We start from the raw sequence: 17,993 nt of genomic DNA on the forward strand, positions 1-17,993 counted from the left end.
CGCTACACACTAGAGAGGGACACTCACGCGGCGCTACACACTAGAGAGGGACACTCACGCGCCGCTACACACTAGAGAGGGACACTCACGCGGCGCTACACACTAGAGAGGGACACTCACGCGCCGCTACACACTAGAGAGGGACACTCACGCGCCGCTACACACTAGAGAGGGACACTCACGCGGCGCTACACACTAGAGAGGGACACTCACGCGCCGCTACACACTAGAGGGACACTCACGCGGCGCTACACACTAGAGAGGGACACTCACGCGCCGCTACACACTAGAGAGGGACACTCACGCGGCGCTACACACTAGAGAGGGACACTCACGCGCCGCTACACACTAGAGAGGGACACTCACGCGCCGCTACACACTAGAGAGGGACACTCACGCGGCGCTACACACTAGAGAGGGACACTCACGCGCCGCTACACACTAGAGAGGGACACTCACGCGGCGCTACACACTAGAGAGGGACACTCACGCGGCGCTACACACTAGAGAGGGACACTCACGCGCCGCTACACACTAGAGAGGGACACTCACGCGGCGCTACACACTAGAGAGGGACACTCACGCGGCGCTACACACTAGAGAGGGACACTCACGCGGCGCTACACACTAGAGAGGGACACTCACGCGGCGCTACACACTAGAGAGGGACACTCACGCGCCGCTACACACTAGAGAGGGACACTCACGCGGCGCTACACACTAGAGAGGGACACTCACGCGCCGCTACACACTAGAGAGGGACACTCACGCGGCGCTACACACTAGAGAGGGACACTCACGCGCCGCTACACACTAGAGAGGGACACTCACGCGGCGCTACACACTAGAGAGGGACACTCACGCGGCGCTACACACTAGAGAGGGACACTCACGCGGCGCTACACACTAGAGAGGGACACTCACGCGGCGCTACACACTAGAGAGGGACACTCACGCGCCGCTACACACTAGAGAGGGACACTCACGCGGCGCTACACACTAGAGAGGGACACTCACGCGGCGCTACACACTAGAGAGGGACACTCAAGCGGCGCTACACACTAGAGAGGGACACTCACGCGGCGCTACACACTAGAGAGGGACACTCACGCGGCGCTACACACTAGAGAGGGACACTCACGCGCCGCTACACACTAGAGAGGGACACTCACGCGGCGCTACACACTAGAGAGGGACACTCACGCGCCGCTACACACTAGAGAGGGACACTCAAGCGGCGCTACACACTAGAGAGGGACACTCACGCGGCGCTACACACTAGAGAGGGACACTCACGCGGCGCTACACACTAGAGAGGGACACTCACGCGGCGCTACACACTAGAGAGGGACACTCACGCGCCGCTACACACTAGAGAGGGACACTCACGCGGCGCTACACACTAGAGAGGGACACTCACGCGCCGCTACACACTAGAGAGGGACACTCACGCGGCGCTACACACTAGAGAGGGACACTCACGCGCCGCTACACACTAGAGAGGGACACTCACGCGCCGCTACACACTAGAGAGGGACACTCACGCGGCGCTACACACTAGAGAGGGACACTCACGCGCCGCTACACACTAGAGGGACACTCACGCGGCGCTACACACTAGAGAGGGACACTCACGCGCCGCTACACACTAGAGAGGGACACTCACGCGGCGCTACACACTAGAGAGGGACACTCACGCGCCGCTACACACTAGAGAGGGACACTCACGCGGCGCTACACACTAGAGAGGGACACTCACGCGCCGCTACACACTAGAGAGGGACACTCACGCGCCGCTACACACTAGAGAGGGACACTCACGCGGCGCTACACACTAGAGAGGGACACTCACGCGCCGCTACACACTAGAGAGGGACACTCACGCGGCGCTACACACTAGAGAGGGACACTCACGCGGCGCTACAGTCACTAGAGAGGGACACTCACGCGCCGCTACACACTAGAGAGGGACACTCACGCGGCGCTACACACTAGAGAGGGACACTCACGCGGCGCTACACACTAGAGAGGGACACTCACGCGGCGCTACACACTAGAGAGGGACACTCACGCGGCGCTACACACTAGAGAGGGACACTCACGCGCCGCTACACACTAGAGAGGGACACTCACGCGGCGCTACACACTAGAGAGGGACACTCACGCGCCGCTACACACTAGAGAGGGACACTCACGCGGCGCTACACACTAGAGAGGGACACTCACGCGCCGCTACACACTAGAGAGGGACACTCACGCGGCGCTACACACTAGAGAGGGACACTCACGCGCCGCTACACACTAGAGAGGGACACTCACGCGGCGCTACACACTAGAGAGGGACACTCACGCGGCGCTACACACTAGAGAGGGACACTCACGCGGCGCTACACACTAGAGAGGGACACTCACGCGGCGCTACACACTAGAGAGGGACACTCACGCGCCGCTACACACTAGAGAGGGACACTCACGCGGCGCTACACACTAGAGAGGGACACTCACGCGCCGCTACACACTAGAGAGGGACACTCACGCGGCGCTACACACTAGAGAGGGACACTCACGCGGCGCTACACACTAGAGAGGGACACTCACGCGGCGCTACACACTAGAGAGGGACACTCACGCGGCGCTACACACTAGAGAGGGACACTCACGCGGCGCTACACACTAGAGAGGGACACTCACGCGGCGCTACACACTAGAGAGGGACACTCACGCGCCGCTACACACTAGAGAGGGACACTCACGCGGCGCTACACACTAGAGAGGGACACTCACGCGCCGCTACACACTAGAGAGGGACACTCACGCGGCGCTACACACTAGAGAGGGACACTCACGCGCCGCTACACACTAGAGAGGGACACTCACGCGGCGCTACACACTAGAGAGGGACACTCACGCGCCGCTACACACTAGAGAGGGACACTCACGCGGCGCTACACACTAGAGAGGGACACTCACGCGGCGCTACACACTAGAGAGGGACACTCACGCGGCGCTACACACTAGAGAGGGACACTCACGCGGCGCTACACACTAGAGAGGGACACTCACGCGCCGCTACACACTAGAGAGGGACACTCACGCGGCGCTACACACTAGAGAGGGACACTCACGCGCCGCTACACACTAGAGAGGGACACTCACGCGGCGCTACACACTAGAGAGGGACACTCACGCGGCGCTACACACTAGAGAGGGACACTCACGCGGCGCTACACACTAGAGAGGGACACTCACGCGGCGCTACACACTAGAGAGGGACACTCACGCGGCGCTACACACTAGAGAGGGACACTCACGCGGCGCTACACACTAGAGAGGGACACTCACGCGCCGCTACACACTAGAGAGGGACACTCACGCGGCGCTACACACTAGAGAGGGACACTCACGCGCCGCTACACACTAGAGAGGGACACTCACGCGGCGCTACACACTAGAGAGGGACACTCACGCGCCGCTACACACTAGAGAGGGACACTCACGCGGCGCTACACACTAGAGAGGGACACTCACGCGCCGCTACACACTAGAGAGGGACACTCACGCGGCGCTACACACTAGAGAGGGACACTCACGCGGCGCTACACACTAGAGAGGGACACTCACGCGGCGCTACACACTAGAGAGGGACACTCACGCGGCGCTACACACTAGAGAGGGACACTCACGCGCCGCTACACACTAGAGAGGGACACTCACGCGGCGCTACACACTAGAGAGGGACACTCACGCGCCGCTACACACTAGAGAGGGACACTCACGCGGCGCTACACACTAGAGAGGGACACTCACGCGGCGCTACACACTAGAGAGGGACACTCACGCGGCGCTACACACTAGAGAGGGACACTCACGCGGCGCTACACACTAGAGAGGGACACTCACGCGGCGCTACACACTAGAGAGGGACACTCACGCGGCGCTACACACTAGAGAGGGACACTCACGCGCCGCTACACACTAGAGAGGGACACTCACGCGGCGCTACACACTAGAGAGGGACACTCACGCGCCGCTACACACTAGAGAGGGACACTCACGCGGCGCTACACACTAGAGAGGGACACTCACGCGCCGCTACACACTAGAGAGGGACACTCACGCGGCGCTACACACTAGAGAGGGACACTCACGCGCCGCTACACACTAGAGAGGGACACTCACGCGGCGCTACACACTAGAGAGGGACACTCACGCGGCGCTACACACTAGAGAGGGACACTCACGCGGCGCTACACACTAGAGAGGGACACTCACGCGGCGCTACACACTAGAGAGGGACACTCACGCGCCGCTACACACTAGAGAGGGACACTCACGCGGCGCTACACACTAGAGAGGGACACTCACGCGCCGCTACACACTAGAGAGGGACACTCACGCGGCGCTACACACTAGAGAGGGACACTCACGCGGCGCTACACACTAGAGAGGGACACTCACGCGGCGCTACACACTAGAGAGGGACACTCACGCGGCGCTACACACTAGAGAGGGACACTCACGCGGCGCGCGGTGTGCGGGCGAGCTCGTTCATGAGGAGCGCGACGCGCGCGGCGGGGGGCGCGCGGGCCCGCAGTCCGCGCGGCAGATCCTCCCACGAGCTCGGCCGCCAACGGAACTGCGTGAACTTATTTATCTCCTGCCAAAACAATAAAAAAATATATCATACAGCAAACGGCACGTACTACAAGCATTGGACCGTTGATAGACATGATTTAACGCGCAATCAGGAGCGCGCAAAAGCTAACGCCCGAAATCTTAGACTAGTTTGACTTTATATGAAGTCGTCTCGCCAATTTCAGCTCCCAAGCTTCTTGCTTTGTAAGATGTGATACGGTTGAAGGGAGATAAGGTAATGAATTTTCCGAATACTGTGGTATGATATCTTTGTACTCCGGAGTGACAATACATGATTAATGCCACAGGTGTCACATAATGACGTCAATCCGTAGTACTACTCTATCTACGTAGTACGGTAGGTGGTAATAATCGCTTGTACAACAGGCGATAATTACCACCCACCATTAGATACTACTACTTCGGGTTATCCGCAGGTCTTTACAGACCACAGGGCCTCGAGCATACGCTCCTTGCCCGGACATACTTATTTAGACTGTCACCTTGTTTGCAATTCACCTCTTTACCCACAGTCTTACCAGCACGTAAGTGTCGTCGAGCACATGGGGTGAGTCGCTGGCCAGCACTCGCAGGGCGCTGCTAGGAGCGTCTCCGAAGTGCGCTTGCTTGGTGTATATGGACGACACTACGAGCTCCTCAAGCGACGGGCGCAGCCGGACAAATCCTATTACATCGTACTGCCACACCCAGTAGCCTGTTGTCATAAGTCATATTTCCATTTAATTTATCACTTCTTTACATACTCACCATTTGCAGAATTTAATATGACATACTGAAAAGTATTGAAGTAGTAGCGGAATGTGGTCACCAAGAACTAATGTATCATAGATTATTTTTGGTTCCCAATAAAATACCCGAAAGAATAGACAACTTGAAACAAATTTCATTTTCTTTCCATAAAACTTAGTGTGGAAATAATTTAATATATTCATTAGTACTAAATCAAAACACAATTTCCTTGCCTTTAACCCGTTATTTGGGATTGTCATTTTCTTCAGCCAGTTTCTATTAGCTATCATGTCTCCTTATTCTCCTTTTAAGCATATCATACTTCATACAAGACCACCTTTTCTTCCGTCCCCTCTCCCTTTACATCCATCCACATTCATGTCATTTTTAATACTTTTATATTGTCAAGAAAATCAAGTAAAAAAATGTTTTTTCAATGTTATCTACAATAATACAAAAATAATATAAAACATACCATGTATGACCAGTCTTTGTAACTGAACGCATTGCCAGCATAGCAAAATGAAGGGATTCACATTGCACACGTCATACTGAAAATATAAATGAAACATATTATTATTTACGAAGTGTTACGAGCAGTGAGTGAATGTTTTGAGCAGTGAGTATTGTGAATGTTTCGAGCAGTGAGCGTTGTGAGTGTTTCGAGTAGTGAGTGTTTTGTGCAATTAATTCAACGAGTGATTCTAGCTGTGAGCGTTTCGACTAGTGATTGGGTGGGCAATGAGTGAGTGCAGTACTAACGGAAGGCGGGCGGCGCACGTGTCGCCTGGGGGGCTCGCAGTCGGCGGCGGGGCAGTCGGCCCACAACACCTCGCGGAGAGTCTCCTTGTAGTGGCAGGCCACGTGCTCCACCAGCGGCGCGTACACCTAACGTTCGTACACCACTTACAATTTTCAGTGTCATATTTTTGTCTAAGTCTATGCCACTCACATTTTTATAACTATATTTACTGTCCAGTTTGGCTAGCTACATCAATTGAGAAGGATTGGCAAGAAATTCAATCGATACATCCACAATAAGTAGCCCTAATGCAGGATTGTATAATTACAGATAAGCAAACAGAATATCAAATATTTTCTCTGTATAATATTGGTATAGACAAACTTTCTTAAGGTATTCACTATAATAGATAAAGAATAAAAAAAACTCTTATAAGAAACGTTTACTTACAGTTTTACAAAACATGACTTTCAGCGATATTAACTGTAGTTCAGGAATCAGAACATTCTGCATCACATCTTCAAATTTATTATATGGCATGTCGATCTGAAACAAAATTACAGATATAAAATCGTCGTGTCTGTTTAAGTGTGGCCCCTTAATGTGCCTACAAAAGTGTACAGGTAGCTAACGTGTGACGTAATTGACGGCCACTAAGTACTCACGATGTTGACGGCGACGTCGAGTCCGGCTCGAAGGACCTTGGGCGGCAGCGGATGCAGCCGGCCGCCGCCCGACACGGTGAGGGTGAGCAGCGCCAGCGACGGCAGCGCGCCCGCCCACGACAACCACGCCCACCGCCCGCACACCGCCGCGTACTCCACCGCCACGTGCTGCACCCACCACGCATACACTTCACACACGTCCTACACTCCGATGTCATTTCATGTATACGATCTGTAGTTACAACGACTCTTTTGTGATTCCGAAGACACGTAGTTTAGTAATATTGAATAGATATAATATTAAGGAATCGACTACGCCGCTTACGGATATCACTCAATACTGTTTTGTACTTTCGCTGTATGAGAGCGCCGGCTATGCTTCTACTTACTGGCAGCCATCTTGTGTTATATTTTCTGTAGTTCTGCGTCATTTTTATTATATATCATTAATATTATAAGAAATCATACTCAATTGTAGTATTTTAATGTCCCAAACTATAAGTGATACACTTAATTTTCATATATCCACAAAATGAACTATAAAAAATGAAAATAAGAACTTATAAAAATTGATTTTCTAAACTTAGGTAGCCTTTGTAAAGTCATCTGAGTGGATAAGGTGCCACCTATTTCAGATGTCAATCAGCTTAAGGTATGGTCCGGTTGAAGAGTACTATATCATTATCACTCATTAGAAAGGAACTTACCCGTAGTGCAGAGAACGCTCCAACATTTGAGCTGCAGTTTGAAAAGATGGAACCCCCCAGGGTGGGATCATTGTTGAACATTAATGGCCTAGAATAGCGTTCTGCCAGATTATGCTGAAAATAATATAATATTAAGTTTTAATTGGTGAAAGTAAATATAATAGTAAAATTAAATTAAATGTTATATGCATTGGTGGGCACAGCTCTTTTGTAATAAGAGATTTAGATTTAAGCCTCGTATTATATAGCCTTATTGGTTTAACAGTTTAGTACGTCAACTTTATTTCTGATCGTCGCGGTTTCGATCTCGCAAATATTTACTTTTATTAGTGTATTTTAACAAAAAAAAATGTGCTAAAGTATTTCAATCAGTTTCTTAGTACCCATAGTTTTGTTTGGGACGAGATGGCGATTAAATAATTTTCCTGGGTTATTATTAATAGAAAGCCGGAGAATGTCATTTGTTTTATAATATGTCTTTAATGTTACAGCTTCGTTGTTCTAGTGGCTTCCCATTTATACTATTTATATCAATTGTGTAGTGTACTCACAACACAAGCTCTGCTTAGCTTGAGTCTAGATTGCGCTGTGTGGATTGTTCAATATTATTGTTATTATTATTTAATTCCAAAGCTTCACACTCATATTTCATAGTAGATGTTCAATAATTAAGTGATATTACTTACTGTGCATTTCTCCTCATCATTCCTAACTGCACTCAAACCACAACCGATGAAGCCCAACCTCTGGATACTCTGGATGTGTTTGTAGATCAGGCTCTCTGTTATTATTCTAAAACAATATTCATTATTTAATACTACCAACTTAATTGAAGGGCTTGGCGGTCTAGTGTTTTGGCACACTGCCTTACTTCCAATGGTCGCAGGTTCGATTCCATATATAATACAAACAATTGTATTCATATGTATAATAGTTGTTTAGTATCCATAACACAAGCTCTGCTTAGCTTGGAACGTTATATAAAGTATGTTAACATATTGTGTTGTTATTATATAATGACTGTATATCATCTTGTGTTAGAGATATTGTAGGAGACAGAATATGAGAATAAAATATTTACCGTTTTAACTTGACGAGTGGAATTCTTGGATTTTGTTGTATATAACTTGGGCCTATGAATATCAACTCTTCCAGTTTAACAGTATCTAAGAATCTGAAAAAAAAATGCATAATATAATTCCAAATTGAATATTACTATATTACGATAAGATAAGAATTAAAATTAGCATGAAGTCACTGTAGAGGACACTAAATACATGTATCAATATTAATAGAGTTTATAGAAAATCAAATCAAATCAAATTTATTTTGCCATAAACAGAAGTAAGTTGTTATTATAAAAAATAATATAGTAATGTATTGCCTCATTAGGCATGCAAAATTGAAAATATGTAAAGATTAATTCTTTATCAAAAACTCGGTTAAAGGAAGTAGTGCCCTCATTACTAAGTACCATGTCATGCCGACCTTCAATGAATAACAGTATGTTAAATAAAAAAAACCTACATCAAATAAATAATTACTACTTTCGTATAATTAGCCTTAAAGTTATACAATTAAGGTCTATTTCCCTAAATTGGTATTGTTTTAGTTAATGCAATTCATTATCCATCGCGCGATATTATCTGCCCAATGCTTTGAGGTGTTATCAATTTCTAGGGAATACCGCAATCATCTGTGATTCGACTGTTTTATGGCGTCTAAGCATCGTTGTTTTCATCTGCCTGCTTCTCCAGCTTATCCCTTTAATCATTCTATCTATTTAAAAAAACAGCTTCAAAATCCGTTGAGTAGTTTTAAAGATTTAAGCATACATAGGGACGGACAGATAGCGACAGCAACTTTGTTATGTAGTGATGATGAAAAACCATTTATTCTCCTTTATATTTTAGCCGCTTAAAGTTTTTTGTCAGTCAGTTTGGTAAATAAATAGCTTTGCTTAATACATATGATTTATCAGATGTTTTAAATTTATTTAAAGGTAATTTCAGTTTATTCTTTGTTATCTTATTGTAAAATTTTATACTCATTCCCATAAAGACCCACATGTACAACTAACGGCCCCGTGCAACTTCATCTGTGTCACATTTTCACCGTTTTTCAACATTTTAATACAAATGGTGTATTTAGTCGCAGCAAGACGCAGTGATAGAAAAACGTCTACATTGATTTACTGGAGGTAGACTGTAAAAAGGCGCAGCAATATTAGTCTCACATACTTTAGCCGCCAAGCAGCTTGATTTGTAACCTGTCTTTCGTTAGACTACAAATTAAACCGTGAACTTACAGGATAAGAAGCATTACATCATAGTCCTCTAGAATTGCAATTAATAATTTAAATGAAAATATAATTATATCTTACATACATACATAATAAACATACTTTATCAACAGATTTACTTTAATCTTAAGAACATTATAATGTATAATTTTATTAGAAACGCGAAGGTCAGTTTTTATTGATAGAAGCGATAAATATTTAGTAAAGTGTTCAATAACAAATTTAAAAATGAAAAAAATCCCCTAAATGATTTATTTATTATCAATTTTAGATGTGCTGTCCACTACTTTATATATATAATTTATTAATAAAATACTTCATAGATTGCGTTGTATAAATGCTTAATTTATTTTTGTTATTCAACAATCAACAACCAACAAAGTTGTGGCTACCACAAGTAAAAAATATAGAAAGCTATAGCTATAGTTATATCTCCTTAACCTGTAAAGGTATTGGGTTCTTGGGATCAAAGTAAAATAGACTCACTGCGGCATTAATAAGGTGATAAATTTGTCCAGCTGCTCCTCATTACAGTCTATGTAGATGTGTAGCCTCTTTACGTATTTCCTAAATATACGGGTCAGGAACACATTCTTGTCCAGCTGTTTGGCTCTTAACTTCAATGTTTCTCTGAAAATACACAAAGTATCACATGATTAGAGTCGGATTAACCACGTCACGTCGTCGGGGCACCTCCCTATATAAAATAGTATGAAAAGGACTGAAAGGAAGGATTATTTTTAAAATTTTATAAAATATATAGACAATCATTATATTAATGTGTGAAGCAAATTCTATATTAGGAGTACAACCTTTTTAGATTTAAGTTCTAATCAATCGATGTATTATGCAATTTAAACACATAATAGATGATTGTATATTAAGTTTCGCATTCAACATAATTAAACCGGGATCTGTAGTGATATCATTGTCAGAATCATTACCATTCGATACTGATTTTTTAGGAAGCATTGGTAAAACAATTCAAAGTACTATAAACTAATTGTGTCGAAGGATTGAGTTTATATGAGTAAATTAATCTGAAATTTCACTCACTTTGTGTTCGTTATGTAGATAATTTTATAAATCAAGAAAGTGTTATAATATTACCCCTATACCCCCTACTACTACTATTGGAATGCTAAAATTAATAATATTTTATTCAAATATGTATTTATAATTAAATATTTATGTTGTATCAAATAACCACTAATCATGATAAATGTACATATACATCTATACATATCAAATAAAATTGGAGTGTCTGTTTGTATCATTGAAATAACAGTTTTTTACTACAATCACATGAATATAAATACGGTACATACACCAAAATATTTTTTTTTACAATTTTTGTCTGTCTGCTTTCTGTCTGTTTGTTCCAGCTAATCTCTGAAATGGCTGGACCGATTTTGACGGGACTTTTTTTGGCAGGTAGCTGATGTAGTAAGGAGTAACTTAGGCTACTTGTATTTTAGAAAAATAAAGTTAAAATTCACGCGGACGAAGTCGCGGAAACAGTTAGTCATAAATAAAGGTTGTAGGTTATCTGCCTAGTCTGTAACTTACAATTTACCAGGGCTTATTGTCTGATATTAATATCAGAAGCGTTTGCGAAGCGGCTGCGCACTGGGGCGATTAATTGTACGTATGTGTGTAAATAGGTAAAAAAAAATCTATTTTGTATGTACCCTATAATTTATTTATAATCTTACAAAGACCAACCATTTGCTGTTTGGTCTACTAACCGAATAAATAAATATAGTTCAGTCACTTACTTGTGTCCCTCATACAACAAGAGAGCTGCGCGCCAATGGTGGCATGCTGATGTAGCCGCGAGGGCATCCTCCAAGCTGAGGTGATCAAGTATGCACTTCAGAGGAAGAAGCGGCAACTCACCCCACTGTGACTGTGACATCTGCATAACAAAACAGTTCAACTTTTTTATGTTCACCTCGATTAGTGTTTCCCTAATAGGCGATGGAGAATAATATTTTAGCGATTCCATTACTAGCAATGTTCCAGGTCAACCTCCACAGTCTCTTCTGGAAACCAATGTGGCTGGGGGGGAAGGGGATTGTTAGCAATGGGAATTAGCAACTCCTATTGCTAGCAATGTACCATGTTAGGTCGACCTCCATGCGGTTCTCCCTGGAGACCATCGTGAGGAATTCTTGGTGAATTTGGCACGATGGGCTGACTGACCTGACCTCATGCTCATCTTGTCATCCTCCACTGGTGCCCGGCTAGCGTAAACCGTTGGCACAGGCGGGTGCACCATTCCATTATCATACACAAAAAAAAACCATTGTGGTTAATTGTGTTAATGTGACGAATTTCCCACAATAGGTTACTGACTTAAATCATGCTTATTGATTAACGGACCCAACAAATAGACCACTTTCTTGTTCACTAGTGTTTTGTATTAAATAATTTTACAAAATAAATATGTATTCTTAACATACCATGTTATGGTAGCAAACTTATGTAATTAATAATCATTTTCATATTTCGAATCTTTATGTAAATAAAAATGAAATATAGTTAGATGGCCATGAAGGTTGTTGGTGTGGTTGGTCATACTTGATCACTAGTCCCATTATCTTCCACTGAACCCTTAGCACAAGCAGGCCCACTATTATCATCCATAAATAAAAACATTGCATAATCAGTCATAAACAATGAAACATATGCCTTCATATTCTCTATGTTATCAATTATATGGTTGATAACACATAGAGTATGTATTTATGTGTTTGTAAGTGTGTAATACCTACGTTTTGCAGACGACATTGTACTCTTCGAAGAAAGTCCTATACACCTTGAAACTATGATTCAAAGTCTGTCAAACGAAAGCAAAACAGTGGGTCTGTCAATGAATACTGCAAAAACCAAGATCCTGACCAACTCAATGGAGATTGACGTTGGTTTGGACGGTGGGTGCTTGGAGTATGTGGAAGAGTATGTTTACCTGGGACAAGTGGTGTCTTTTAGAGATCAGACAGATAAAGAAATAAACAAAAGAATAGCCAGTGGATGGAAGAGATACTGGTCTCTGAGAGAGATAATGAAAAACAAGAACATACAACTGTCAACAAAAAGAAAGACATTTAATACTTGCATTCTGCCGTGTCTGACATACGGATGCGAAACATGGGCCTTAAACAAAGAACAGCGGGAGAAATTGCAAAGATGTCAAAGAGCCATGGAGAGAAGTATGTTAGGGATAAACAGAAGAGACAGACACAGATGTGAGGATATAAGAGCAAAAACTAACTTGACAGACATTCTTGTGCAGATAGACCAACAAAAATGGAGATGGACTGGGCACATGATTCGAAGCAAACCTGAAAAATGGAGTACTTATGTAACTGAATGGTATCCAAGGGAAACAAAAAGAAAAAGAGGTAGACCACAGAGACGCTGGGAGGATGAAATCAAGCTGACAGCAGGCCCCTACTGGAGAAGAGCAGCCCAAAATAGAGTACACTGGAAGGAATTAGAGGAGGCCTTTGCCATAAGGCACTCTGTACTGCGGGATATAATATAGAAAATGGAACTAATAATTAAACATTAGAAAAAAAAAAAAATTAAACTACTCAACAAAAAATAATAGTAAAAAATACATATAATAATAATAAATTTATAGTATAATATAGTAATATGAATGAACAGAAATATAAAAAAAAAAAAAAAATGTATGTACAGAAATAAAGGCTTCTTTATCTTTATTTAAGTGTGTAATAGGTGTAACATGAAAGCAAACTAAATAAAAAAAATATTATTTCTTCTATAGTTTTGTTTCACCATCAATATATCCTTCTTGCTATAAGCAATATTCTTACAGAACATGTTTTAATAAAATTTATTGGCACTGTAAGATTCAGAGAAAGTGTAAAAATGATATTCACATATTTATTTAATTGAAAAAAAAATAAGGAACCATAATTAGTAATTATAATATTACCTCCTTTTAAATCTTTATAGCCATTGAAATAATTTTGAATTTTGAATTGAATACTAAATCCAGAACTTTAATGCAATATTCGAAACATATGTCTAAATGCACACAAATAATGTTGCCTGAATTCCTATTTCAGACCCTTCAGATTCATTTTTACTCCATATCAAGAGATAAGAAGTTTATCATCTTACCCCTGGCTTGAATAATAGGTAATTATCAGCATTACTAATGGAATGGCCTTGTATCCAGAGTTGGCCCATATGTCCACCTTTTACATTAATCAATATTAGTTTTAACATTTGGACTCACTTTTACTTTACTATTTTATTAAAATGTATTTATTTGCTCTTAGTGTGTAGCAACTGTACTGTCCAATAAGTATATTTACAGTTTCTTTTGCACATTTATAACATCCACTGAACAATTTTAATAAAATTACATAATCAAAATGAGAGAAGAAATATTTAATCACATACTTTTAAGAGCAGCTTTAGTTTGATTTAACCAGGTAATTTAATTCAACATAATTTTCAAATTTAAATCATGAAAGGAAACGAAAAATGTCACATCACCAAACTAATGCATATTAATTAAAAAAATTTCACCTACCTATAAAATACGAAACGAAAAATAATCTATTGGGTAATAAAATTACTACTTATAATATTAAGATTCACAAGATTTCTTTATAAATATTGATGTATCAAAAACCTATAAAAAAACAGCTGATCGATTGATTTTAGGTGTGACGAAAAAACAGCTGTTACTCTATTAGTATTTTTTTTAATCAGAAAGTGGGTTAAAGTGTTCAGATTGTTTAAAACGAAATGAAACTATGTTTGTAATTCAACCTTCTTAGTATTAAAGCTATTTTGAATAATTCTAAATCGATTTGTGCAAAAAATATAGATCTAAAGCAAAATATGTGTTATTGCGACGAATACAGTACAAAGAAAGGTCAAATGATATTTCAACTTACCATGGGCTGTATTGATGTGTTCAATCTTTTTTCTCCCCTGCAAGGAAGTCAAAAGACTATTTGCGACACTTCTTCATTAATAAGAGAAAGTGCGATACGATTTTTAATTTAAACGTTCTTTGTCACTACATTAAATGACTATCGTATCGGGGAAAATAATAACGAAATTTGATTCAAGGTTGCCAGTAGAACCAACTTATTTTGTATCATAATATTATTGCTTACTGCAAAATAGTATGTTATTAGTAATATTCTCCTCTGAACAGTTTTATTGAAAAGCTGAATTCAGATGTAACTAAAATTATGTAATCGAACTGAGATAAGTTCTGTAATGTAGATACATTGATTGTCAAATTATGCTATTATAATCACATAATATGTATTTATATAAAATAGTAAATTAGAAATGATAATTATTAATTTCATTAAAAGTAACTAGAGGCAGACCTGTACCACTGTTAAGTTCTAACGGATTCTACAAATAACTTCATCGTATTTTATTAGATAAGATGTATATATGTTAGCCCGCAGAATCTTTTTATTAATCACTATGTAGTGTCATATAAAGTAGTGTATAAAAAAATATTATTATTATTCCAGAAATGAAAAACAAAATACAGTTTTTTTTATAAGCGTTTTAAATTAGAAATTTGATAAAGTGACTCCTTTATATTAATTAATAGACAGCAAGGATGTTCTCAGGACTATGACTAAATTGTACAGTTCTTGTATTTGATTATACTTTCTGGCAATTCTTGTACAGTAGTTGAGTTCGGATATCATATGGAGTGTTGATAACAAAAACATTACACGAATAATTTATCTCTGATTTGTAAAGTGAAAAATATATATTATAATTTCACTTTAGTTTTATGTTGTGTTATTTCTAACTATGTAAGTAACACATATTCACAAAATAAGAAATATTGAACTAGCAACATTTGCTTAAAAATATGGCGCCCAAAAATCAATTTTAAATTTTGACAGCTGTATGTGTATTTTCCGTTTCCGTCTTTTTTTGTCTCATTCGAGTCTCAGAATTTGTTATGAACATTATTTCATATAATTAAGTAAATAAACAGTGGTTACAACAATATTTTATTACTCGAAGTGTAAATAAACTATTGGTTAGCCGTCGTAGATTTGTTGTTACGAGAATAGTATATATTTACAGTGTTATCGCGTTTGTTTTCTTTTTTCTAATGTGGTCGATGATGTAAGAAACCTAAGGTTCTATTAAGGCTTTGTGATCTTGCATTGTTGTTATTTTTGGGTGCTTAATATTTTCGTAATGGAGGGTGAAGAAGGCAGTATGGTAAATAATGATAAAGATGATTATGAGAGTAGTTCCCATTCTACGCCTCAAGAGCACAAATCTTTCGCGGAATTTGCGAAAGATAAATTAGACAGCGGTAAGTAAATGTTAACTTTTTTGTGGAGACCAGTATTCTTATATTAATTTTAACTGCAGTTGAGGTCAGGGTATCCTTAAAGTAATTAAAAAGAATTATTTTGTTTATAAATTTAAAATATGGACAATAGTCACTTGACATATCTTTAACATTTGTAATGAATATTCTCCATTATTTAATAATAAGTAATTTCATATGTAAATTGTATTATTGGTAATAATAATTAATAATTATTATATATACATGTTATTTGAAATATGAAAGAAGTCTGTCATATTCATGACCGGGTGTAGCTTGTGTGGGGACTGGTCTGTACGGGTTACAAACACTGATTAGACTATTTGCTTTTGCAATAGCATATGCTGGTGGTCACCCTATACTCCGAAATTTAAATTTAGATATGATGATTTTGTATTAATGATTTTGTATTATAATGAATTTGTATTATTGTAAGCATGTCCAACATTTATTTGAAAAGAATACAACTGAGTTTCTTTTCAGTTCTTCTCATCACGAAATCATTCTGAACTGATGGTAGATTTGACATATAAGAGTCTGTAATAGTCCTACAGGAATAAAGATATTAGAATTTTTAAATTTTGATATTTTTTTTTAAAGTTGAATGTATTTTAAAATCAGGTTAATTTATATGCATCTCTGTAAATACTAAAAGTGAAAATTAGATTCAATTTCAATAACCACACCACTTTTATGACAAATAAAGAAACTTCATTTCATAAGTAATTGTGTGTAAAAAAGTTACTTAATGACCAAACTGTTTAAAAACTATTACCTAAAAATATACTGCTGCCTATACAATAAAAATAACTGAATATCTTTGTTATATAGGTAAAATTGGTAAATAATATTTATAGTTGTAAGAAATCACAAATTTGACAGTTATTGTTTAGCCTGCCACTATAGGCTTAAGAAAAAAAGTATTGATACATATTTTATAGATAATTTTATGATCTACAATTTTTGTTGGGGGTATTGTTATGATGAAACTTACGAAAAACTATTTTTATTTAGCTTTGATCTTGAATAATTTTTTTTCCCTATAAGGGTCAGATGGGGAACTTTGAAATTTTATTTATAATATTATTTTAAACAATTTTCAGCTTGTAATTTACCTATGTGTGTATTTTTTTATGTTATGTATATAAATTTATATAGTTTCACTCTCACTTAAATTTTTTGTCTAATTTGACCACACTACTACATTGTAAGTCTATATTGTAAGCAAAGTTCAACTGAATTAAAACTACCTTATTTTATTGTTTTAATATAATTAAAAACACAAGATCATAAACATTCCTGTCAATTTATCAGCAGTCTGTTAAGGATTTTATTATATTTATAATTTAATTTCATTAATATGTACTACATCATTAAATGCTACTAACTATCTTAGCGGGACGAGAGCTTCGCAGGCGGCTCCCAATGGCTGGACAGCTTGGGGCTCACTTGATGCATCCAAGACGCTTGCTTCTGCACTCCACTCCAACACAACACACAGATGTTGTGTTGATATTCCCTAAAGGTAAATATTTGTTTTATAATTTATGTATAATAATAATAATAACCCAGGACAATTCACATAGCAGCATCTAGGCTCAGACTAAGCAAAGCTTGTACTATGTATACTAAATAACTGATAGAAATACTCAAATACATTTTCTTTTATAAATGCTATAGTAGTAATATATATTTATAATAGTAGTATTCTCTACTAAGGCAAATCTATAAACCTTTATAGTAACCTACCAAAGCATCCAATGACAGGCTACAGTTGTTTCTGAAGGCCAATTTACACAAAGTGGAATAGCTTAATTTT

The 17,993-nt window shown here is 40.3% G+C and overlaps 2 protein-coding genes across 4 annotated transcripts in view; one reads left to right on the plus strand and one right to left on the minus strand.

Moving 5' to 3' along the window:
* Positions 1-4,516: 4,516 nt before the first annotated feature.
* Positions 4,517-14,844, minus strand: LOC131850103 (uncharacterized). The gene is made up of 12 exons (XM_059200270.1): positions 14,745-14,844; positions 11,580-11,719; positions 10,288-10,431; positions 8,581-8,673; positions 8,186-8,291; positions 7,500-7,613; positions 6,793-6,960; positions 6,578-6,673; positions 6,148-6,273; positions 5,861-5,936; positions 5,175-5,350; positions 4,517-4,657 (listed from the first exon to the last, which is right to left on the minus strand). The coding sequence occupies exons 1-12, from the start codon at positions 14,745-14,747 to the stop codon at positions 4,517-4,519; spliced, it is 1,383 nt and encodes a 460-aa protein (XP_059056253.1). The 5' UTR covers positions 14,748-14,844.
* A 916-nt stretch (positions 14,845-15,760) lies between these two features.
* LOC131850144 (anoctamin-8-like) overlaps positions 15,761-17,993 on the plus strand; it is a 29,804-nt gene continuing 27,571 nt past the window's right edge. For all 3 annotated transcript variants that reach the window (XM_059200316.1, XM_059200317.1, XM_059200318.1), the window contains exons 1-2: positions 15,761-16,156; positions 17,571-17,699. In XM_059200316.1, coding sequence (XP_059056299.1) covers positions 16,036-16,156; positions 17,571-17,699 — 250 coding nt within the window. In that variant the 5' untranslated portion in view covers positions 15,761-16,035. The remainder of the gene's footprint in view (positions 16,157-17,570; positions 17,700-17,993) is intronic.

This window comes from Achroia grisella, unplaced genomic scaffold, assembly GCF_030625045.1.
Source record: "Achroia grisella isolate CSIRO2021 unplaced genomic scaffold, CSIRO_AGI_Agris_v1 utg702, whole genome shotgun sequence".
Lineage (NCBI taxonomy): Eukaryota > Metazoa > Arthropoda > Insecta > Lepidoptera > Pyralidae > Achroia > Achroia grisella.